This window comes from Apis cerana, linkage group LG9 (assembly GCF_029169275.1).
Source record: "Apis cerana isolate GH-2021 linkage group LG9, AcerK_1.0, whole genome shotgun sequence".
Taxonomy (NCBI): domain Eukaryota; kingdom Metazoa; phylum Arthropoda; class Insecta; order Hymenoptera; family Apidae; genus Apis; species Apis cerana.
The window spans coordinates 6,706,314-6,732,542 of NC_083860.1; the positions used below are offsets into that span (position 1 = coordinate 6,706,314).

General features: G+C 29.4%; 4 protein-coding genes and 1 long non-coding RNA gene across 12 annotated transcripts; 1 reads left to right on the forward strand and 4 right to left on the reverse strand.

The window, feature by feature from the left end:
- Positions 1-466: 466 nt before the first annotated feature.
- LOC108003338 (serine/threonine-protein phosphatase PP1-beta catalytic subunit) lies at positions 467-6,305 on the reverse strand. 2 transcript variants are annotated; one of them, XM_017065565.3, is made up of 6 exons: positions 6,118-6,305; positions 5,555-5,626; positions 2,465-2,952; positions 1,190-1,288; positions 862-1,101; positions 467-771 (listed from the first exon to the last, which is right to left on the reverse strand). In XM_017065565.3, the coding sequence occupies exons 1-6, from the start codon at positions 6,167-6,169 to the stop codon at positions 664-666; spliced, it is 1,059 nt and encodes a 352-aa protein (XP_016921054.1). In that variant the 5' UTR covers positions 6,170-6,305; the 3' UTR covers positions 467-663. The 2 variants fall into 2 exon arrangements, with proteins under 2 accessions (XP_016921054.1, XP_016921136.1); XM_017065647.3 differs by lacking the exon at positions 5,555-5,626.
- A 697-nt stretch (positions 6,306-7,002) lies between these two features.
- Positions 7,003-9,034, reverse strand: LOC108003446 (mortality factor 4-like protein 1). 3 transcript variants are annotated; one of them, XM_017065716.3, is made up of 6 exons: positions 8,894-9,034; positions 8,636-8,753; positions 8,255-8,563; positions 7,958-8,170; positions 7,729-7,871; positions 7,003-7,591 (listed from the first exon to the last, which is right to left on the reverse strand). In XM_017065716.3, exons 1-6 carry the CDS (start codon positions 8,919-8,921, stop codon positions 7,419-7,421), a joined length of 984 nt encoding a protein of 327 aa, XP_016921205.2. In that variant the 5' UTR covers positions 8,922-9,034; the 3' UTR covers positions 7,003-7,418. The 3 variants fall into 3 exon arrangements, with proteins under 3 accessions (XP_016921205.2, XP_016921196.2, XP_016921188.2); XM_017065707.3 differs by having other exon boundaries at positions 7,702-7,871; XM_017065699.3 differs by having other exon boundaries at positions 7,693-7,871.
- LOC108002611 (transcription factor E2F2) lies at positions 8,893-23,799 on the reverse strand. Of its 4 annotated transcripts, none has more exons than XM_062079243.1 (8): positions 23,663-23,799; positions 17,921-18,018; positions 17,666-17,823; positions 17,229-17,370; positions 16,943-17,156; positions 16,595-16,868; positions 16,157-16,517; positions 8,893-14,360 (listed from the first exon to the last, which is right to left on the reverse strand). In XM_062079243.1, the coding sequence occupies exons 2-8, from the start codon at positions 17,997-17,999 to the stop codon at positions 14,236-14,238; spliced, it is 1,353 nt and encodes a 450-aa protein (XP_061935227.1). In that variant the 5' UTR covers positions 18,000-18,018; positions 23,663-23,799; the 3' UTR covers positions 8,893-14,235. The 4 variants fall into 4 exon arrangements, with proteins under 4 accessions (XP_061935227.1, XP_061935225.1, XP_061935224.1 ...); XM_062079241.1 differs by lacking the exon at positions 23,663-23,799 and adding an exon at positions 21,998-22,482; XM_062079240.1 differs by lacking the exon at positions 23,663-23,799 and adding an exon at positions 19,073-21,198.
- LOC107994762 (protein archease-like) lies at positions 23,789-25,842 on the reverse strand. Of its 2 annotated transcripts, XR_009831117.1 has the most exons (5): positions 25,727-25,842; positions 25,486-25,510; positions 25,080-25,284; positions 24,422-24,844; positions 23,789-23,995 (listed from the first exon to the last, which is right to left on the reverse strand). XR_009831117.1 is itself a non-coding variant. In XM_017051843.3 (4 exons), exons 1-4 carry the CDS (start codon positions 25,776-25,778, stop codon positions 24,659-24,661), a joined length of 468 nt encoding a protein of 155 aa, XP_016907332.1. In that variant the 5' UTR covers positions 25,779-25,842; the 3' UTR covers positions 23,789-24,658. The 2 variants fall into 2 exon arrangements, 1 of the variants encoding a protein (XP_016907332.1); XM_017051843.3 differs by having other exon boundaries at positions 23,789-24,844.
- LOC114576882 (uncharacterized) lies at positions 25,336-26,164 on the forward strand. Its single transcript, XR_003696406.2, has 2 exons — positions 25,336-25,524; positions 25,742-26,164. It is a non-coding gene; the product is annotated as an uncharacterized LOC114576882 (long non-coding RNA).
- The last annotated feature ends 65 nt before the right edge of the window (positions 26,165-26,229 follow it).

Consider the following 26,229-nt stretch of genomic DNA (forward strand, 5'->3'; position numbering starts at 1 on the left):
TTGAATTTCTTTCAAACACTAATGGCAATTAAAGGACCACCCATATTTAGAAGATATATATAAATAATTTTGAGAACACGGAAGTGATCCTTGATTCAAATTAAATGTATGTGAAAAAAAAGTTTTTTTTAATAACTATATTAATTATCATATTAAGATATAAGTCAAGGAAAAGATAATTCCTCTTGATACTTTATTCTAAAACATGAAAGTAATACTCATGGAAAAGCATTAACAAAAAATTACTTTTTTTTTGTTTTTGTTTGTTTTTAAACTTTTCATAACAAGCACTCGGGAGCCATTCTATCAATTATTTTTAGTTACTAATCAGTCAACATAATAATTACTTAAAATGCTAGATTGAAATTATACTCGAAGGAAAAAATTAAACCTGCCTTTTTTAAAGTCTTTAACGATCACAAAAAATTCTCGACGATCAAATATCACTACGTGTCTCATTCATTCCTTTTGTTTTTTTATTTTTTTGTTTTTTTTTTTGTTTTTTTGTTTTTTTTCTTTGCTATGCATCTGTTTGGCATAACCGCTAGTTAGTGATAGAACATATCATACAATGTTATGCTCTTAATGTTCGCGCCTTAACAAAAATTTGGTCGCCTTATCGACGAGCTTCCTTAACTGAAGGAAAAACCGAGTACAAGGCTGTCATTTCTTTTTGGCTGGATTCCTTTGTGGTGTAGATGGTCTGGTAGCTTGACCCGTGTTCAAACTTAAGTACTGGTATTTAGCTTTCTTCTCTGATGGTTTCAAAATCTGCACGTATACGATTAATAAATAAAAATTAAACAAAAATGCAGCATGCAAAAATGAATGATGAGTATATTAAATATCGATGAATCCTACCTGAAAACTGCACATTAGAGTTTCGTCGACGCTCATCATTCCTCCGGCATTGTCGAATTCTCCGCAATAATTTGGCGCAGAAAACAAGGTAACTAACTGTCTTTTTGCAAAAAATTCATAGCCATCTTCGACTACTTGATGTGCTCTACATATTAAGTCCATATCATGACGATTTAAAAACTTCGATACTACATCTGGACCAAATGTGAAAGATACACCTCTATCATTTTCACCCCATCCCTAGAACGTAAAAAACAAATATATTAGATTAAAATTATATGAAGTATTCAAAATATATAATCAAATATATAATGAAAAAACATTATACCTGGACTTCTTTATCTGGATCTGACCATAACAAATCACAGAGAAGGCCAGTATCAGGTACATCTGTCGGACGCATAATTCTTTTGATTTGTTCCATATTCTGTTGAATAAAGAATAATAAATATTTTTACTGCAATTTTTTTTAATTAATAATTTTATAAAGTGAATATTATTTATGATAAAATTTGATTGCAATAATTATTCGATAATTTTTAGTAGAAAAATTAGTATAAAAATAATTAAAGAAATAATAAAAGCAAAATAGTGTTAAGAATTTTTTTTAAACGATGATTTTTTTATGAATAGTAAAAATCAATAATTTATTATATAAAAATAATAATCTTTTGACATTCTAACCAGGATCAAACGTTTAATATTTTTTTTCTTAGGTTTATAAATAGAAAATCAATATTCCAACCGACAAGTTCTTTTTTAAATTTTCTTTCATAAATTAATATGTTACCGAATACTTCTAAAAACAAAACATTTAAAGATATTATTATTTTTACAGATTTTTATTATTGATAGTTGATCAAATCTCATAAAATTAAAAATTATATTATTAAAATTTAGAAGTATTAAAACCCATCTATCAATTTAATTTTCACTTTTTAAATAAAAATTGAATATTAAATTTCTTTCATAAATATAAATTTCACATGATATATTTGTTTATGATTGTACTATAAATATTATAAAAATTTTATAAATATATTTTTAATTTAATGTACGAAAAAATAATTTTTAAAATTTTATTTGGAAAGAAAATCTATTAATATTATAATTTTTTTTAGTTTACTTCATGATATATTTCAAATTCTAACATATTTTATGTATATCATTTTAATATTTTTTATTTTTTAATAAATATAAATATTCGAAAATTATTTAAAATTTTGCAAATTATTTATACAAATGTTTAATAAACTGATATTCATATTTCATAAAATAGTTCTAAGTTGTTACAAAATGCTCTTTAAGACTACATCGATCTTTAACATAATATTTCCGCACGCAATATTACAAACTTCCTGTTTAAAAAAAACCTCTTGATCAATATTTAAAAAATTCCTTAAATAAATATGATCTTTTATCTTCTAAATGATTTTTTATGATTGTTAATAATTATGATTGTTAATTTATAAAATAAAATTTTATAAATAATAGCTATATAAAAATATTTGACACAAATTAATTTAAATTATTTATCATTTCTACATATTTAATATAACAAATTTTGAAAACAATTCTCTCGAAAAATCAATATTAAAATCACCTGAAGATCTGGACTGAGACCTCCATGACAGCAAAATATCTTCTCGTCGATAATCGCGGCGATTGGAAGACAATTGAAGCAATCGGTGAACGTTTTCCATAGTTTAATGTTGTACCGCCTCTTGCACTCGTCGTAGAACCCGTATATCCTGTTTATGCTTGCGCATTCGTGATTACCTCGCAATAGGAAGAAATTCTCCGGGTATTTGATTTTGTAGGCAAGCAACAAGCATATCGTCTCTAACGATTGTTTGCCCCTGTCTACGTAATCACCAAGAAATAAGTAGTTCGCCTCTGGCGGGAAACCGCCATATTCAAATAGCCGTAACAAGTCAGTGTATTGGCCGTGAATATCACCGCAGATCTTAAGTGGCGCCTCCAATTCAAGCAGGATCGGTTGTTGCAGGAAAATTTCCCGTGACTTGAGACAAAGGCCACGCACCTCTCCCTCTGACATTAAGACGGTCTTTCCTGGTCGGCATCCTCGGACTGCGCCCAAAAATTTCCACGTTTAAATGCATTTCCTGCCCGTTCCCGGAATGTCGGCGACGCATCGCGAGGCATCGGTGAGTCGTTTTGTCACAGGTACATCGAGCATAATTCTACGCTGGAGCATGAAGGTATCTGATTGCCGAGAACCGATTTTCAAAGGGGGAACAAGGGTAATACGATTACACGGATTCCACGGACCGTCCTATTGTTCGGGTTTTCTATTGTTGCTTATATAAATACGGTCTGATATGTTCGGGATTGTTGAGTTAATTTTCGATCGACTCGAGTGACAAAGTTCGTTATTCATATATCACATTTTATGCTTAACTCTTCGAAACAATATTTGGATGTTATATATATTTTCTTTTATTTTAAAATATTAAACATTTTTTACTGATCCTTTTATTTTATAATATTTTATGAATAACCAAATATTAGTTTTGAATTTAAGAAAGTTTCAAAATTTAATAAATCTAACATAACTTTATCTAATTAAAAATTCTAATTCAATTTTACTTATTTGCATATATTATGCATATATTATATAAATTTTATATTGTGATTTATTTGTGATTTGATATATTTTGTAAATGAAATTTTTAAAGTTGCTTTAAAACTGAAACTTTCTTAAATTCAAAGAATATATTTAATTTATATTGTCAAATATTAAAAAATATAAGAATCAGTAAAAAATTATTGATGTTATAAAAAGATTTAGTCATATATTTGTATAAATAACAATATTAATGATTTATTCTGAAAGATGAAAGAATTAAACGCAGGAGGTTCAATCATGAAAACATCAAGCGATACGATATATATTTTCTTCTGATGCAATAATCGGGGACACAAAAGGTTGTCGTATGCTGTAGTTATAATGCTTCGAAGGGATTAAGCGGCTGTATGAGTTCGAATAATACGCCGTATAAGCATAAACTTGTGGAATAGTCGAAAACAAAAGCTTGAAATCGGTTGGTGGTCACGCGTAAGTACCATTGATCGTGATATATGAATATAGATTACGAAAATGTAGACGAATATATGGAATGATCATGAACAAATGATTATGAGCAAAGAAATGTAAAATTTCATTTGTAGATTATTCTTTAGAACCTTGTATCAGTGTCATTGGATTATTTATAGTTATAAAGGAATTCACGGTGCGGTTAAACTGGGCCGATGGTGATTATTGGAAAACTGCATATCAGCAAGGTCACATCAACGAGTATCTAAGCATTATAATTAATGATGAGAGAGAGAAAGAGAGATAGAGAGAGAGAAACAAAAAAGAATTTGGAATTTCTGTTGCGAAAGAATGATAAAAAATTCGAAAATGACAAAATGTCGGAAATGATATCTATTAATAATACAGTTATTTACGGAAACAGAACATACGATGAAAAAATTGTAGCTATCGTCATCGTTATATTTATTCACACGCAGTAGTTTGAATTGCTCTTTAGTCGCGTATTGCAATTTATGTTAATAGCATTATCAATCGTATATTAGAGTAGATATTTGGTAAAAAATTTAGTTATAGATAAAACAAAAAATAATATCATAGATATTCAAAAAAATTATTATTCTTCGCCAAGCATTAACATCTTCATTCTAATTAAATAAGATTTTTTGCAATTCTAAAAAAAATAAAATTTATTATCATTAAACAATTATTAAAAATTTATATACATATACAACAAATAATTTATTATACATAATGTATATTTGTATATCACAATATTTGTTAATTTTTTTGATAAAAAATGACAAATAAAAAAGAATTTAAAATTATTTATATTTATTTATTAAATATATTTATTAAATAAGAATCTTATAATAAATATATTTAATAAATAAAGTCAGTGTTGCAATATATATTAACTGAACACATTAATAGAAACATATGTCAAGATTATATGTATAAATAACATCAATATATTGATACTAAACATTTGTGATAATACATCAAATTGTGCCATAAGTTCTTGAAAAAGAATGTGATATTATTTTCCAAAAAAAATAGCTAATTTGATAAGAAAAAAAGAATAATAATTGTACATATACTATTGTTATAGAAGCTTAAATCAACACTGACAAGTATCATATCAAGCATGCAAATAAACTAATCTGCATTCAAGCAATATTTTACGTGCAAATTGGATTGTTACAAATTATATTTTTTATATGGTTTATTATTCACAAAAAGTGATTTGAATTCAATGTTCTTATTATATGGATAGTCCCAAAAGCTTTATCCTAACTAACAAAAATTTTATCTTAAATATATTATTCTATATATATGTTTTATATACAGTTTTAATTTAAATACACAATAAAAAAAAATTCACATATAATTAATAATACCTTAAAAGCTAATGGGACATCATCAATATGATGATAAAATTGATTGAGAATGAAGATGATATCTTGGGAGAACTTCAATATTGCAGGTGCCACAATGCTATATCTAGCTTCTACTTCATTTTACATTATAAATCATAAACAAACGATGGCGAGCGTTCACGCACGATGTTGAGGCAGGTAAAGACGCAACTAAAGAACGGAAAAAACTACATGGGGTGGTTTCCTTATTGCGTACCGACAAAATCCGACGAGAAAATATCTTTTAGCTTGGCTTTCTTCTGAACCTGGTCTTTCTGCGTGTGGTATACTTTACCGCAAAGAGTTCCGACATGTAGCATGAGAAAAGAGAACAAACAAAAGAAAATAGTTTTGCCTTCTGGGAAAATAAATAAAAATACGGAATAAATCCAAAGACGTCTGGCATGTTTAAAGAATTACGACAACTGCAACACTGGAAGATCGATATTTTTTCTTTTTTTATCTTTTCTCTCTATTTAATATCTACGGATCACGAATTAAACGAACTTTCGACAAACGAGGAAACTCGAGGAAAACCATTTGTAGACTCGTGATACACAGATATCGGATGACAAAGTAGATCGCGCACGATTTAATCTTCCTCTGGCTGGAAAGAAATGTATATATACTCGATGTACGCGGCGCGACTTCATATCGAGCAATTTTCACTGGGTATTACGGAAAAAACTTTCGATTAACTGTACACTAAACTGAAGACTATATTACCAAGAACAACTTCACACTTTCTTTTCACAGAGGCCTCTTTTTTTTATCACGTACCTTCCAACAATCTTTGTATCAGGTTGTCGACGTTCAACTCGACATCCGCCATTTTTTCTTGCCACTGACTGACTAACCTGATGTTTGTAGACTAGATGATATGTTTGTATACGCATTTAACTATATATGACTCTTGTCGATTTGTATATATATATATGAATTATTATCGACTGCTGATCCTATGTAAATACAAGAAAAACATAGCAAACTTAATATTAAATATTAGTTTTGACATAGAATGATTATTGATTTGAGTGAATATGCAATATATTGCACTTGATCTCTCTCTTTTTTCTCTTTTCCTATATGAATATTTCAACAATAATACGTCTTATATAACATAAAATTTGTTGTGTTCTTATGTAAATGAATACGTTATTTACATATCGTGGAAATATTTATGATTTGATCATATTATTCAATTTGCAAATTTTGCTTTGTTTTACAATCTAAGGTTATAGATGATATAGATATTTTTTAATAATCTGGTATTTTGACGAATAAGTTCAAGGTGTTGGAATAAATTCATAAAATATCTGAAGAATGAAACGCAAATAATGTAATCATTTTCAATAATATCCATTTGTTTGATAGATTTAATATATTCGTCGAAATTTTAATTCGTCAAAAAATATATCTACTATAATTGAAGTTTAAATATTCAATTTATAATTGATAATTTTGTAAAATATAATACAATTATATATTTATAATAAAATTGTAATCTAGTTTGTATACTTTCGTATAATACGTCATAAATATACATATTTATTATACATTATAATTTTTTAATTGCAGCAATTTAAAATAAATTGAAATTATTCAAAAAAAAGATAAAATGTGTATTTAGAATGGTATTAATTAAAAATAAGCTATACTCATGAATTAAATGTTTCTAAATATGTATAAAATTGTAATTAGATAATTAAGTAGTAATACATTATATTTACAATAAATAAAAGATATTATTCATTAATTTTTAGCTTAAACTAAGACATATAAAATGTATTACATTTTTTTAAATATTTTTTTACATTTTACATTTAACAAATTAAGAATATATACTTACAGTTTAGAAAAATGTTGAGTAATATTCAATACACAATTTTTCAAATTCTTATATGTTCTTACAATTTTTATATAACCTATTTTTATATTCTGAACTATTTCTAACAATGCATCAATATACAATTTTTAAACAAATATTGCAGCTGCTTATATATATATACTTATAGTCTGGGATATAAAATAATTATAATATTGTTGAATTCAATTAAAAATATCCAAATGTTTATAATAACTTAAGCATATTTCCTATGATAATCGGGTGGTGAATCTGCATAATCTTGTTGAAGATTAAAAAGTTCAGTATTATTTTTTTGTAAATATAATAAGAAATCGTGAAAATGAGATAATAATAATTGTATGCTTCTTTCATCTAATGTAGTATATGATAACATTCCTCCAAGTCTCACTGTAAAGATTAATTAAATTAATAATAATATTTTTTTTTTATATATTAATATATTAATATATTATTTATATTTTATATATTAATATATAAAATATAATTACAAATAGTACCAAATAGCCTCAATAAATGAAATGCACCATATAGTTGACTTGGCAATGTTTCAGGATTATCATTCATAATTTGAATAAATTGTGGACGTTCCCATTTATATAATAATTGTAAACCTAATGAAATATTGAAATATTCGCGAATACCTTTAGTTATTTCTAATGTACTTTCCCTAAAAATAGATAAAAATATTAGTTTTATACAGAAAAAATATAATGTATAAAAAATAATACATTTTTAAAATTATAATACAATTACCTGACAGAATCATTTTTTCCTATTGATTTTGATTCTACATAGTCATCTAAAATTTTATCAACTGTATTTTTTACAGGCAAAGCAGGCAATTTATGATGTTTTAATATTACTTCTGATTCATCTATAAGTACATATTTTAATTCTTCTGGAATCTTAATTTTAACCTCCACTTTAGTGAGATATTCTTCTGTTTCACCAGTTGGTTCTAATCGACTATAATAAATTTTATATTTCACAGTTTATTAAATGAAATCTTTTAACAAAATTTAATAAAAGTGAAATTTCTTTGACATAAACCTGCGTTTTTTACGTGGAGCATCTGAAGTAGAATCATGAGATGATGATGGTGTTACACTGCTACTGGTGCTTTTATTAAAACGACTAACACCTTTATCAACTGTTGCAACAGGAGTACTAGCTCTGCTGTCAGTATCCTTTTCACGTCCACCTTCACTTCTACGTCCTTGTGTTTTAGATGAGGTACTGCCCTTTTTATTTTTTTGAGCAGATTGTTGATTTGAATGTGCTCTTTGAACCTCTCTTTGTCTTTGTACATTTGCTTCATTATATTTAAGTACTCTACTTTCCGGAACCCATTCATCCCAACTATTTACATTAAATTTATATATTTATAATTTCAATTTCATAAACATATAATAAATAAAATATAAATCTTACTTTTTATTCCATCCAGCATAATGAATGAAATATTTTATCTGTTTTTCTTTAGTAATGGAGGACTTTAGACATTTTGCTTCATATATTAATGGCCCATGAAAACATAGAACCTTTTCTCCTATAAATTACCACATATTTATTAAAAATAAAATTAAAAAATGAAAATTAATGAAAAAATATTAATTATTCAGTGATCAAATCACATCATTAAATATATCTTAGAATTTTCCATAGTTGTATTAAAAATTAAACGTATACCTTCTTGAAATTTACACTTCGGTGGCATACTTATCTCCTTTGAATTACTTATTTTGACTGTTGGTTTTTAAATCGTCAATTTTAAATATTGCCTAAATTTAGGAAATCGCTCGATAATTCGCGCCAATGGAAAACAATTGATTTCCACTGATCAATTTAAAGCAGAACTTTGAATATAGTGTCTTAGGCTTTATGTTCTTATATGTTCACATCTAAAGGTTAGTTTCCAATATGAGCGATTATTTTTATAATAAAAAAAATCTTAGCATTAGGGATTTTTCATTTGTACAATTTACAAGCCTGAAAGGCATATTTAATTTAAATTTAATTTGAAACTTGATGTAAGAATAGATAAAAAAACGATTATTAAAACATTAGGTATATTTCTTTATGCTAAAATAAGTATTGCATATTGATTACAAATGATTGACATAACAGTTATATATTTTTTTAAGCCAAATGTACAATTTGTCAAGTGTATACGATATTTATCTATTGCTTATTCTAACCTATAATTTATTGATACAAAGTATGAAAATAACTACTAATATTATGAGCATATATACATTATGTCTTAACTTCATTTCTGTATATAAGATTACTATTATATGTAAGTATATGTAAAAAAATTCATATATATATATATATATATGAAACAAAAAACAATGTTTACTCTGTAAGCGCTAACGCGGGAATGCTGAATGATCAACTGTAGCGCGACAATAAGTAGTAGCTCGCAAACATTGCGCATGCGTGCTATATTTGAAATAAGTAAATATGAAGATTTCTCATTGTTAATTTATATTATAATATTTTTATATATACTTTTTAATTTTTTTCTTATAACGAAATCATAATTAGAATAAAATATCAAAATCATAAATTTAAATGTTAAAATTATAAATCACTTTACTTATATAAATTCATAATAATACACGGATGTGTCAAATATAGAGACGTTTATAAGATCAAGTTTGAACTTGAATGAAGTTTCGACGCTTTATTTTTTTTACCGTTATACGTATTAAACGTACATAAAAAATATTTTTTCTGCTACATTATTCGTTATTTTTTATATAAACATTTAGAACTTATATGTAAGTTTTACGAACAAATTTTCCAGTGCAAAATTATATATATCAACTTAAATTTAAAATTAAATCGAGTAAAAACATACAAATGTTTAACGTCGAACAACGAAAATGTCGATTCGAATAGATTCTTATTTTTTGTAACAAGATAAACGAAAATTATATTATACGAAAAATAATTTTTCGTATAATAAAGCATGATAAGTGAAAAAACACGAAGGTTATGGTAAATTAAAAACATCACATCTCCCTATGACGTTACACAAGGTTATATTTTGTAATTTCCTGTTCAATTTTTTTTTCTTTTTTCAAATCTTCTTTTTACTTTATCTTTCGACGGGTTGTACCCGTAAAATGTGACAAAATTCTCATTCGTCGTATTGGTACATACATTGTTTCATTTCTTTTTCCTTTTTCTAAGATCAGAATTAATTTTTTTTTTTTCTTTAATATTATTTCTGAACAGTCTCTCAAATACAATCGTAGAAAAGTATATTTGTTTGCGTACATATACGTACGTGCAAATAGTGATAAAAAAATCATTAATGGATTAGGATCAAGCTAACTTTAAAGAATATCGATATATTTCTAAAGCAACGCGTTTCTAATATTCTTTCTCTTTTTTTCTTGGTTTAAATAATCGAATCGTCGTTGTTGCTCGCCGCTAACAACAATAATAATTTATTCTCGATGCTTGGTTTCGCATAGATCGCGTTAAGTAAAGATCATAAAACTCTCGCTAAACGAGAAAAAAAGATTAAGGAAAGACTCTGTCGTCCATTATAAAATATAAGAAGCGCCTTATTCGACAGACTGCCAGAAGAGAGCCAGAGATTTTTCACGAATAATCAGGCTTAAAAAATGAAAATTCGATGGACTGCCATCTTCGCGATAAGTTATTATAAAAAGATCCCGAAAAGTCTGAAAACGTCGGAACGACAATTTTTGCTTCGTTTCTTTCCTTCTTTTTTTTTTTTTTTTTTTTTTTTAAGTGTTATGTTTCTTATAACGTACTTTTCGAACAGATTAAAATATACAATATTGATGAATTATAATATTATTACATTTCTTAAAATCCCGGACGTGCTCAGACTTCGCCGAGATCCTCACAAACATTCAGGTAGAAAATATCGTAACTTCTCACTGGTAAGTCGGAATCGTTTAATCGAATCGCCGACCATAGAACATTCATATCAATTAATTATCATCATTCGATCATCACGTCCATTCACACAGATTCACGCATTCTCAATTCATGTTTTTCATTTTATTTTTCTGTATTTTCTTTTTTTCCGTTTTGCTTCCCCTCTCTCGTTGCACGATGTGTACGAAAAAAAGTGCGATGTTATCAGTTTAATCGGAAAAAGAAAAAAAAGAAACGAGAAACAAAACTATTACAATCCTCTCTGTTACAGATAGGTATTGCGTTTTACGAAAGTTGTGCAGAATAATTATTATTCCATTTTTACTTTATTTTCTATTCGATAATATAATGACGAGAGAAAATTGTTCTTAACTATTTTTTTATGCTCCTAATTATTTATTGAAATATTATACGATTAATTATTGAAATAAATATATGTAGCGGGAAGGATGATATCATTGTATCATGTCCATCATTTTTTCTATGTTTAAAAAAAGAAGAAAGAAAAAAGAAGAAAAAGTAAGAAGGAAAATAGTTTTCCAAGTTATTCAAGTAATTAGAATTCAATTCTTATTCTGCACAATATTCGTTTGACTATAAAACATACATACTTATTACATATACATATAGTATATATACATGTACATATATATAATAAGTGAATTTATAAACTAACATTTTTCTCGTGTAATGTTTCAATAATTAATTATTATTTGTAATTAAAACTAACTAATCGATATTTCATGATAATCGCAATGAGGTGTCCACAGCATCCGGTTTTTCTTTATATTTTTTCTTTGTCCTTCAGGGTCGTCACATTCTTACATTTTGCCTGTCTGTGTGTGTATATATATATAATGTATATATATATATATATATTTATTTATATATTTTTATATAGTATGTAAATTATATACAGTTTTGCAGAAGGGTATGATCATTATTGTGTAGGCACTATGGCTTTGGACGTACACTAAGTTGTACGTTTAGAGTACATCCTTAAGAGACTTCCAATTGAGACAATTCCATCCAGTACGACCTCGACTTCTTCAGGAACAATATTTATTATAATTGATACATCTTTGTTTCAATGAAATTTCTACTGAAATCAGCCTATAAACTTCATTTTTTTTTTCCACCGCCGTTTCACGCGGCAAAAGTCAAGGTGCACCGGTATAAAATTCCTCTCGAAAAACCCCTTTTTATAAATCAGTTCCAGAATAACATTATATCCTGAAAAAGAATCTTAGACATTTTTCATCGTTACGACTCGAATTGAATACGTATAGATGCGTTTACATGCAATGTAAATACAGCCTAAGATTTTCTGCTTTTGCAATTTTCTTCTTTCTTTTTTTTTCTTTTTTTTTTTTCTATCGTATGCTCGAGTTCGTCTCCATGTTCGCTACGACATTGTCGATGAAGCTAATCCAACACGATGATGATGATCTATTAGCCGGAATAATAATATTTTCTTTGATAGGACCATATCGTGAGATGATAATGTTCGTGTACGTGTATTTCTTATGTATGTAATTTTTACATGCCATAAAAGAATCATCCGCACCGATAGATAATCATTATATACTTTTTCTCTATTTCACCTCGTGCTTTTTTTCTCTCATGCATCGAACTGTACAAATTTTCGCTCCCTACTCAGAAAAGTCGACCGATTACAAAAGTATATAGAATAAAAACTATGCCTTTCAACCGTTCGCATTTTCGTCATTTCTTCAACTTTCTCTCCCTCTCTCTCTCTCTCTCTCTCTCTCGCTCTCTTTCTCTCCACTTTCATCTTTTTACAAACAATTTCTTCGATAAAGCCTACTGTACGCATTGATCTCCTCGACAAAAATTTTTAATAATTACAACAAGTTATCCTTCCGGACGGTGGTCTCTCGGCTTAAGCACACGATTTAGAAAAGAAGAATCAGTCCAAGTGACAAGAGAAGGCAACCATCCGGAAAAGATTTATCCCCGTTGTTCTTATTATTATTATTTTCTTTTTATATCACGTCGATATAAACATTACTCTAGGAGGGACTTCTTTCATTGAAATTACATTTTTATCCGCGTACGCTACTTCACGTTTCTAATAATAATTTTTATTATACAATTCCATATAATTAACCATAGAAACGAAAAAAAAAAAAGAAAAAGAAAAAAAAGAAAAAAAAATATATATATATATATATATAAAGAAAATATTGTAGTTATTCGTCGACACGAGTCCAGTCTCTCCTCTCTTTGAAACTTCAAATATATCCTCTTCCATCTATTTCACCCTTTTTACTCTTTCTCTAAGCCTTCATACGTTTACATCATTTACAATATTATTACACATTGCACAAGAAAACGGCTCAATACCGTCAGAGCAGCTTTACAAGTTATCATCCCAAAAACTTAATCGTTCACGACCGTATCAAGCCGGAAGTATTCACCGTGCGCGTTAATCATTGCCGTGATATGTTCCTCCCCCCTCCCCCCCATTATTTAATGCTTTTTTTTTGCAGAAACCGAATTTCCATGCAGAAGCGAATCGTGATACGTTGTATGCAGTTGATTTTTATGAAAATGTTTGTTTTCATAAAAGAACAAACTCAATTCGAGATTCGCATCTTTGACAAAATATTACTCGATTATAACATCATAATATCTGTATACATTTTTTCCAATGTATTTCCATTCTGTTCATTCATTTTTTCTTTTTCTCCATAAAAATTAAGAAGCGCGAAATTATATTTTATTTAAAAAAAAAAAAAAAAAAAAGAAGAAGAAAAACATTCAGCGGCGTGTCGATTTTCCATTGTGCCATGGATTTGATTTCGCTTTTTAAAAGTAATTATCAAATTTTCCCTGTTTCTATCTACTTCTAATCAAACAATCTAACATTTCTCTGCTCGATCGTTCCCTTAATTGTTAAAAATTGCTAATCGGTACGAAATAGAAAAGCGTATTAATATTGGATTAACCGAGTAATCGCTATCCATTCGAATGTTAAGGAGGCGAACTCAGAGTGGTATACTCCAAAAAAAAAAAAAAAGACAGGTATGCATGTGTGAATGTAGTGTTGCGTATCACGACGACGACAATTAGGACGATATCCTTTAGAATTTGAAATCAAAGAGATCCGAAAGCCCTTCCTCTGTGCCTAACGAGAACGAATAGTCGTTTTCAGAAAGAGGCGGTTCCAGGGACAGTAGATGCTCACCGAAATCGAGAATACTTAGATCTGCAACAAAAGAGAGAAAAAATACTGGGCTTGTCCAGTCGCATCTTGACACCTTCACTTTCAAAGTTCATTTATTAATCTTATTCGTTTTATTTCGTTTTGTTTTTACGATTTAATAATTTTTTGAAAAATATTCGATGTTACAATGTTAATTATATTTGATTATTTAAGTTGATTTATGAAATATTGATTTATTGAAATCAATTTGAAAGGATAATAATTAATAAGCAAATATTATTATTTAATTTAAATAACGATTAGCAAAACCCTTAAGCAATGAGAGTTGAATGTTTGTTATATTAATTTATTAATCATTTTGTGAATTATATTATAATATTGAAAAATTTATGAATTATTTATTAATCAAATGATAAAATTATGAATTTTTAATTATTTTTATTTAAAATTAATAAAAATTTCATGATTTATTATACTCATAATTAAGTGATAATTGTATGGATTAATCATGATAATATTTTGAATTATTTGCTTTAATAAATTAATTTTCATTACTTTGTTAAAAATAAAAAGTATAATCAGATTTGCATAAAATTAAGAATGATTAAGTCTAACATTCTTTAAAGTTTTTTATCTTTGCTTAAAGAAAAATTAATTTAGCATAAACATTCTTAAGTCATAGAATACAAGGATTAAAAAACTAATTTGTTCTTATAATAAGATAACAATTTTAGACGAAAAAAAAAAAAAATACACATAAAAAATAGCGTTAAAATATACACAAGCCAATAATTATTTTATTCATGAAACATACCTTCACGCGACAAGTTTTGTTGTTTGAAACCGTTACCTAACTAGAACTCTGCCTGTGATGTGATTTTAATTCAGTTAACACACAAGTCACAGCCAGAGCTCCATCAGGGTACGGCTATCCTCCATTGTTGGAAAAGTAGAGAACCAATGAAAAAGATAGCTTAAATTATGATACAATAAAAAATCAACTCTTGCTATCTTCTTTTTTTCCAAAGAGATTATTTTTTTATCAAAAATTGTTATGGAATTCTTCAGTGACATGCATGACATTTCTTTCAAGTTTCAAAAAAACAATAAAAATTACGAATTTTTCATTTGCTTAGATGAACGAGAAAGAAACGTATTTCCAGTTTAAATACCTTGGAAGTATAGAGACAAAAATAGTAGTTTTGAAAGCATTTATTAAAAAATAAAATAAAATAAAAGTACAACTTTGTTAACAAGAAAAAAATTAAAAAAAAAAAAAGAAATATAATAACTACATCAAAAAGATATTAAGAAAATGTGAAAGATTAATCAATTATAAAGAATATTATTATAATCAATTATAATAAAGAAATTAATTAAGATTTTGCATTGGATTATATATTGTACTGGATTTTGCATTAAAGTATCGTTATAAATTAATGTGTTAATATATATTAACAAACTAAAAAAATTTCAAAAGTAGTGTAATAAGATGAAGACAAGCTTAAAATTGATATTCAAAAAATATATATTTTTTTATCTTATATTTTTATATTAAAAAGATTATGTTCATCTTATTACAATCATTAGCACTTTAGACTAAGCATTTGTTATAAAACATAGCGATACATTTAAAAGCATACGTGCAAATAAAAGCAGCGTAAAAAAATAAATAATAATAATTAATTCCATAAAAGAATTAAAATTAATATTGTATACAGATATATTGACTTTGTTTTTCTAAATTCTATTTTTTCCAATAGCATTCGCAAATTCAATGCGAAAAAAAATGAAAAATAACGAATGAATCTTAAATTATGAAATATGCGCGATCCTACCTGGAGTGCTAATTTGATCCTCCGTTTGGAGTTGGAATTTGCCACCACCCATTGGTCCATAATCATCGGATTCACACAAAAGCGCGTCCCTCATGCCTGCTAAACTGGTAACTGTAGATATAACCGGAGTACACAAACGAGTACTCAACGAACTTTCGATAGAAGGTACTGGTTCAACCCGAACCCCGCTTCCTCCATTGGCCAGCAGTTCAGGAGGGAGACAAGGTATTTCGGATTCTTTTGACGAAGGCACAGGTTGCGTCGTCGTGTAACCCGGAGTGGGAGACGTTTTAACTGCAGGATCATCAGGACAAAGAAATACCTCTATTTCACCATGAGATGACCTCATATGCATTTGAAGCTGAATGCACAAATAATAAATAATTAATTGTTAAAACTATAAATAATTTCAATCTTAATCGATTGCTATGAAATTACCTTTTGTTGACCAAGATTATTAATAGGTTGTGGAACATGAAGTGTAGCTTCTGGTGGAGCTTTCACTGCCATTATAGCTTGGTCTTTGTACATTGGGACAGAACGTAAATCATGATACGTTACATAAGCGTATTGTCTGTCTGCACAGAGCTCCCTAAGATTTTTGTCTGCACCGTGAATTAATCGATCCAAAGTATTTTCTTTAGCTTCTAAATCTGCCACTTCCTTTCTGAGATCAGCGATATCGTTCCTTTCATTTGGTAATTGACCGCCTCTGTAAAATAAAATAATCACATTTATTACAGTAGAAAAGCTCAATATTTATTGATAAATTAAATAACGACGTACTTCCATTGTATATTGTTTTTACTTTTCTTTTCCAAAATACCTATGCCTTCCAATACATTCGTAATATCGTAAATACGACGTTTCTGTACTTCTAACTTTTCAGATGCTACGTTTAAATCTACAACACCATCTTGACTGCTTTCAACTAAATGTATGAACTTTTTTGTAAGTAAGCTCAGTGATGTATCGTACCGCGTTCTCTCTACTGTTTTACCTGCAATGAAGGTAACATTTTTTTTTTTAATATCCAAACAATAATATTTCAAGAGAAATAAATGAAATTTACTTTTTGTAGGTGTATGGCCAGCTAGAGAACTTGATCCAGATTTTCTACGTTTACCTCTAGGAGCCTTAAAGGCAGATTGGCTAGGGCCTGTAGTTCCCATTTCCAAATTCAGTCTTCGTTTCACTGCTTGAACTGAAATTTGCTATAAAAATACAAATAAAATAAAGTATTAATTGTTACACTGTTAACTTAGTATTATAATTATAATATATAAGTTATTATAATTTTAAATAATCACTTCGATTAATCATAAAATTTAAAAAAAAATTAAGAATAAAAGACTTTTTTCATACTTATTAATAATAAATTTTTAAAATCATATTTAATGCTTTAAATGTTTACTATAATAAAAAGAGTTATCATATTTAATTTATCTTTTAACTAAGTAAAAGTTATTTGGTTAAAGATTATCTTAATGTAAATATAGTTTTATTTACTTCAGTTCGTGGTGGTGGTTGTGTAGGTTTCCTTGTTACTTGATAACAAGGTGTTTGTCCATATTGGTGGTCTTGAAGATGAGGACTTGGTGTTTCTTCAGCTACTTTTTGTGCTTGTACTTCATCCAAAGAGCCCTCATCCAAAAATTCTTCCTTTACTAAAAATAATTTGCATATATAAATATAAATATAAATATAAATATGAATATAAAAGCAAAATAAATAAAGATATTATAAAATACAAATAATACATACGTAATTTAGTCTCCACCATATCTGGTGTGACAGGCCTAGCAGGATCTTCTAAGACCACTTGTCTCCTTACTCGAGGCATTTTTATAGTTTATAAGAATCTATAACAATTATAAGAAAAAATATAAAATTATGAGATTCTTTATATAAGTTTTAAAATATGTAAGTTCGAGACAAATGATATTTAAAACAAAATAAATATGATAATTAATTTCTCTATACGTTTTTAGTTAAGAATTTTAAATATTACATAAACATTTTATACATATATTAAAAACATAAATCATATTGTATTACAATCTATTAAAAAGTTATATATTCTACTGTTTTTTTTAAATTTATTAAATATATATTTCTAATAATAAAACATAAATAAAATATAATTTAATACCAAATAAATCAAATTTAATTAAAATTAAATTTAAATGGTAATTTTTATCAAAACAATTAGTTAGATTTATATATTTTATATCATTACATATCAATCATACATTACATATAATATAAATATATATAAAAAAATTCTTGAATATATACAAATAGATATATTATTAAGAAAATATAAATATTTTTAAACATAATATATATTTTTAACAAAATATAATGAAAAATACATAATATAAATGTTCCATAAATTTCATTATCAAATATATAAAATATTATAATACAATTATTATTAGATACAAAATATTAATAAATATTTCTATACTGTTTAAAAAACAATACTTTTTATTATATATTTAAATAATTAATTACATTCAATATTTTTTAATACTACTATATATTTTTACAATTTAGCAACAATAAAATTATTATTAATTATATTTAATAATAACATTATAAATATCTTTTCCTACTTTTGATTTGTAAAATTGAATTATCGAAGTTTTTCAGAAAACGTGTCATACACTACAACATCGTCCATGAAGGTTAATAAATGTATGTATACTATTTTGGCGGATACTTATTTTTCATTTCATATTGTTTATCACAAAAAATTGTTTATTGTTTCAAACATATCTTTACTAATATTCGTTAATAAGTATCTCGAGCATAGAAGAAAAGTTGTTCGGAAAAATTGAAATGCAGCATTTTAACTTAGATATTAGTACCTTGTTAACCTTGTCAATAGTATATGCTTTATCAAAAATATACCATTCATATGTGAAAATTATTGACAGCGAAGTGTGCGGATCCGATAAAAATTCCTATCGATCGTCGTCCCTTCATTCTCGACTTTTTGTCAGTGCCACCCATTTGTGAGTGTGTTTTACTTGGACGCGATAGCACATTTAAGGAGAAGCGACTTTTTAGATGCATATCAAAGAACAGACAGCATAGAAGAGGTTTTTGTTCTTGAATCAAGCAACATTGGTAGATCCTAATAATAGAACTCGTATTCTAAAGAATTTCACATTTGTCTTCACGGGGAAAATGATAAACTTTTATATTGAAATAAAAAAGATGGAAAATAAATATATAATGATAAAAAATACAATTTTAATTCTATTATTATGCAATTAATAGACTGCATGTAAAATAAATTTTAAATTATTAAATATAATTGACAACATTAATTATTAATTTTTGTTTGTTTTTAATGTTCAAAGTATAATTTATTTTGTATTGTATTTAAATTATTTTTAAGTAATATCTTGAAAAAGATAAAAACATTTCTCAAGTGTTATGAAATAAAGGAAATGATTAAAATATAATCATGTATAAAAATAATCGTTCGGAAACGGAACGTTTCAGTTCACAAAACGGAAGTGGTCGACTAAACGGCAAGGTGACAATTCTACAAGTACTGAACATCTGGTGAAAACTACAGATCAATTTTTGTATTGTTAATTTTAATATGAGTGTAGAGCAGCTGCAAATATCGAGGAAAATGAAAATAAAAACAAAAAAAAATTAAAACAGACAATGTACATTATGTGATATTTGTATTAGCTTTTTTAAAACTTTCAACAATTATTTTTGTTGAAAATAATAAAATTTAATTTAATTAAATTATATATATTTTAAATCATTGAAAAATTTAAATATTTCATGTTTATCTATTTACTTTAATTAAAAAAAAAGAAATATATTGTTGCAAATATTAAAGTGTATTTTCGCGCTATTTTTTAAAATTAATATCAAAGATAATCTTAATTATAATATATTATTTCAAAGTACGGTACAGAATAAAATTTACATTCAACATTTCAACTTTTTAAAATTCATAAATATTACATGTTTAATTTAAATTTAAAACATCATTTCTAAAAATATGTAGTTAATTGTTATTAATTATTGCTAAATTGATTATAGTTTTAGATTAATTTCTTACATATCGACTCAAAAAAAATCCCTAGAATCATTCTTCTATTATCTGAGTATTCTGATCATACGATATTTCCTCACGTAAAAGTTAAGAATGACAAAACAAAATAGCCGCGAAAAAGAATAGAAAATCCTTCCTAAAGTCCTCGTTTTCAAAAGACTCGTTACGCGCCTGAGCGGAATGAGACCCACGGTGCGGACGCGTACGAGAATTTTCGAAAAAAAGAGCAGGCGTCCCAAGAACACGAGACAGCGTTCCGGGTGTGGTTTAAAGAGGCACGTCGTAGGATCGTCGTGTTACAGCAGCCTTGCGTTGTAAGCAGTTTTAGAAGCAAACTCCCGGTCGAACTGCGAGGTTGTCTCGTTTTCGCCTGTTTGGCCGAGTACACACCGTACTACATCGATTATAACAAGAGATCGTGGGGCCAATAGCACGGTAAAGCACATTCGAAGGTTGGGAGCAATGCACGGTGCGGAGGCATTGATTGGTAGGATGTTATCTCAAAGATAAAACTTGACTAGTGTAACTCGCGTTGACGGCATTGGATGTAGAACTAGCCTAGAGTCCATCGATTAGTAGAGGAGCGTGCTCTTTAAAACACGAGACATAATGTTCGTTCACAAACGTTTTACATGAACGACTTTTAAGGAGGTATGCAATAAATTCAATATTCTCGTTTAATGCAACAATATTTTTTTCTTTCTTTTTTTTGTTTAAATTAATAAAATATTATATATGTATGAAATCTGAAAAGTGTGCTTTGCACAGAAATAAGAAATACAGCAAAAAATTTTTAATAGATTATATACAGATAGATAAACATGCCTCGTGTGTATGAAGCTTCAGGCCCCAGATGTTAACGACGAACCTTACTGTCCCCCTTTTTTCATTCTTCCGCTTGTAGAAACTGCACAGGTTGCAAGGTCTATCAATGAATAATCATTCTCTTTTCCTTATCATTGTGGAAAAGTGGAAAATATATATATATTGCATCAATGAATCTGTTTTACATCGCTCATACAGAATAATCGTTCGCGATCAGCTGTTAACATAAATCGAAGGTTTAAAGGTTGTCTTTTTCTTTCTGTTTTTATTTTTATTTTTTAATATCGCGTAGAACGTTCGACCACGACCAAACAACAAACGAATTCCGATTTTATTGAACACGGCAATGCGTACGCGCGATATAATCCGTACGCCACGCACCGAAGCGGCCATGCATACGAGAGCGAGCGAGTGAGCGCGAGTAGGCAGACAATGAGGGAACGCGATTATGCGAGCGCGCGCACACACACCACTCCTTGCCGATACGCACACATAGAAACGCACGATTCGCACGCAATACGTAGAGCCGTTTAAAGAGCCAAGCCGGGACTAGAGTATCCCTAGTTAGGCGTGCTACCGGCACGGTCATGAGGGAACCTAGAATCAGTGCACGCTTTCGCGATTGATCGCAAAAGATGCCAGCGACTTTCGACGACCAAATTGGTTGAGCTCGAAATAACGGATCATTTTTTTTCTTTTATTTCGTTTTTCCCCATTCTTTCCTTTCTGTTTATGCGCTCCAGTAAGCACATCTTTCGTACGATTACGATAGAAAAAAACGCACGGTAAAACACGTTCTTTTCGGACGGAAACTCGAATGTAGTGTTTCGAAATAACAATTACTATTCCCCAAGGCAAAGAAATTTTTCATTCGGACGAAACAAATGGATATTAAAAAACGATTTACGCGTGTTTATTCCACTTACTTGGCTCTCGAGCGTGCGGTAGAAACCGCACAGTATTTTGAGACGGAGGCCCACGCTCTCTTCCGGGAGGTTCAGCCAGCACACGGCGCGGCGCGTGTCACAGCACCGACGAGCGAGGCATATCCGTGCCTCCTCGATGGCAAATACGTCGCCGTCGTGGTCGTAATCGTTGTTGTCGCGTTGTCGATATTTCTAGATGCAAATTTCACTTATGTCTGTCGATGACAAGACAGACAAAACGTGTGCTCGGAGGACGACAACGAGTCTTTTAACCCGGTCTCCCGAGGCTAACCCGTGCACGAATGTTTCTCTTGCTTTTCGCTTCGATATATCATATATACACTTCGTACATACGATTTACTACTCTCTCGCCCTCGCTCGTTTTCTCTCCCTCTGTCCTGCTTTCTCAGTTTATAACCGTAGTCGTTGTCCTCGTCGTAGTCGTAGTAGTTGCGTGGCCTTTATTTCTCTTTCTATCTTTTTCCCACTCTCTCTTTCTCTTTCAAGCTTGTTTTTCTATATATTTGTTTCGCTCTGTCTCTCTATCACACTGGTGCGGTATCCATTTTCTGCAGGGCCGATCTCGGCAATAGGAACGACAGCCAGCAGCAGCAGCAGCAGCAGCAGCAGCAGTAGTAGCAGCAGCAGACTGGGGACCCGAAATAATCGCGTGTAAAAGGCCGAAGCCGTTTGTGTGCTTGCCGTGTTTTCAGCTTCCAAGGAATGTACAGGCTCTAAAGTTCACGATAAGCCCCGCCTCGACATGATCGTTCGAGCCACCGGCGAGGAAAACGAACCTTTTCTGTCGGGGTGTCGCGCGCGCACACGAGGCCGGCTCGTGAGCTGGGCGATTGGATGGACGGGGCTGGCTGGCGCGCTGGCAACTGGCTCGGGCTACGAGGCAGATAGACTCGCCTGTGCCGGTAGTAGTAACACCGGACCGCGTGTTCGTGCGCTTTACTCCGCTCTTTAACGTACAGTGTCACTGTGGTAGTGGCCTTCTACTACTGCTTCGATATGTTCTTGAACGCGTCTCTGTCACGGTGGTAGTACGTGCTTAGGCGCCTGTCATGTGTCGGTGCGTTCGTGGACGCGCGCCTATAACGTACCGGCGCATCGGCCATCTGCCGGTCGTATACAGGAGTCGAGTACGCGCGCCAAAACCGTCACTTCGCTTTTCTCCGTAACCACCGCGCCGCCAGCTATCACAGATATCCAAAAAAGTTCCTAGACCGTGTCACCTTTTCTATGTTTTTTTACAAAATTTCACAGGGTCACTGTTTTTACTTATCTTTCGAATCCATCGAGACAATAATGATCTTCTAAATATTCACGCTATCGTTTGTTTATATTCCTTAGGGTTAGACGTTCCACAATGAATACACGATGTGGTGCGTTTTCGTTACCCGCGTCGTATATGTTGACATAAAAATAAGACGAGAAAAATTAATAATTTACGAGTTGCACAGACTTTTCACAGAGATAATGAGCACACGCGCCAAAACTGTCCCTCTCGTTTTCCATGAAACTGCCACGCAAGCTCCGACATGTAGGTGAAAAATCCCTATATCACGACTTTCCCAAGACACGTTCGCGTTTAATGTATCTTTTATTTAGTTTTGACAGTTTAAAACGTCAAAATATATTGGTATTATAGATTATTACCGTTTCAGTCCGCCATGGTCAGGGGTGTGCGCTTTCGAAACAAACGTCCACGCTTGATGTTGGCAGTGAGTCCCTTTAACGTGGGCCTTATCGCGAAAGAAAGGGGGCAAAAATGAAACGAATGAATAATATTCTCTCGAATTATATAATTTTCAATATTTTTTGATTCTTTTTTCTATACTACACACACACCCGAAGATTGGGAGGATCCCACTACCTATCGTTTCTTGCCCGAAACTAAGCGGGCGGTCGTCGCTTCCTTCACGATGGAGGGGTGTTGGACACCAGGGCCGTATCACTTTACACGTGCTAAAGCACGCACAATTTTGTTTTCTATTTTAACAAACGATTCGAAAATTTTCAATATTAATTTGATTGATTTTATAATTCTGATTTTCTTTTAACTGAAATTTCATTTTAACAATATTTATGTTAATTTATTTCATTTTAATGATGAAAATTTTCATTGACACAAGGCATAAGAAAATATTTTTATTATATATTTATAAAAATATACAAATATTTTGTTATATAATATTTATCATACGTTTCTTATATTTAAAAGTTATTATTGACAACAGTAACCGAATAACTGTAAATATATGTAAGAAAGAAAATTAGAAATGAAAATATTTACATTATTTAAACACATTTATATATGTTATTAGTTACGTCGTTATTATTATACGTCGGTGCTATTATGATATTCTTGAGCAATTATCAATAAGTTGCAGGATTCTTTAATATGTTGCTACGTACCTGAGATAGGTCGGCAAGAAGGGAGCCCGGTGTTTTCTTCGTAACGTATTTATTTGAACCCTACGCAACTACAAAAGGATCGTACCCTATGTAGGATGTAAGGGAGGGTATAGATCTCCCTTCTTGTTCCTATATTCATGAGTTCCTCCTCACTTTTGTGTCTTAAGTGTTAAGCTAAGCTAAATTCCAAAAGTGTATCAAGAAATCAAAAAAGACACCGAGTAGATTATAAAATAACTATATGTCTACGATTACGAAAATTTCTGGGCATTCTGTTTCTGAAGATTCGACAATCTGCATGGCAGAATACGTGATCGCTTTTACTTCAGCATTTTGAGAATGTTTACCAATCGTAAATTCTTCCCCTAACGCCATTGCATTGATCTTGAAATTTGCGCGGTCGAATTTAGTGATCTTCACTTTCTGATAACATAAAATGATACTTTTTCTTACAAAATTTTTGAAATAATAAAAAACAAAGTGTAGAAAATATTGTATTTTATTCTTTAAATTATTACTGAAATCATATTAAATTGGATGATTTATTATCCTCGCATAAGAAATAAAGAGTCGAAAAGTCGTTGAACAAAGAGCTGATGTAATTGAAAAAAAATTTTAAGTATAATGATAAAATCGTTATTTGAAAAATGAAATATACCTTTGCAACGATATATGGCTCGGCACTAAACATAAACAATAATTCATCGAGGAAATGGAAAAGAAGACTTTCCATGTCATGTCCTTCTGCTTCCACGTAGTGTAATTGTGTCATTTCAACGCGCTCTAAATCCGTCATGTATCCAAACATGGCCACCGCACATTGTTCGAAAGCTTCTTCTATAGTATCGCCCCATGCATGTAATCTATAATATAATATATTACGAATATTACAACATATATTTAATTTTATAATTTATTCTTAAAATAATTCGAAGATATATATTTTTTACTCTATTAACAAAAGTAATTTGTTATCCCACTTTTAATTTTAGGTTATCTACGCAAGTAACCTCTACAATGTATTAGTTTTAATTTTACGAGGAATTTATGAACTAAATACTTACTGTACATCTGCTGTATGATCCAAATCTGAAAAATAAAACGTAAGTATATGATTTCATTTATTTTCCTATATAACTGAGCGTAAAATAATATTCTAACTTTCAATTTCAACCAATCCACATGTAGCAAAATGGATGCCGGTATAACGACACACCGGCTGCCGGTTATTTCTAACATAATGAAAGTCTTTATTTGAAGAATTTAATGTGATATTATATTTAAAATACGATATACGATACTTACACTCATATTTTGCAGGGGGTATTGCAAAATCTTCTTCGGTTAACTCGTCCATGATTACGCACAGCTGATCTCACGTATGTGAATAACCGATCAGCTGATTCTCTGACAGGTTTAATCAATGGCGGTCCCGGTTATACATACACAAGGTTGTACTATGTAGATGGCGCTACATAAAAGGATGCTTATGATCTAGATTACCGATTGAGCAAAATTGATTAATATTTTTTTACAAGATGATAAGACAGATTAATAATAAAAAATGATAATGGTATTCAAAAGTAGGATAAATGAGTAATTTTTTTATGAATGTTTTTAATTAATTATGATATCTTATGCAGTCATTTTAAATGAATAGTATATTTTTTCAATTTTTTATGTTTCAATGTTTATTTTCTCAAATCTAATAAAAAACGTAATATAAGTATAAGATAAGTATAATTTATTAGTGAATTTAATCAAAGTTACTTCCTACTTGATATAACTTCATTGAAATGTTTATAAAT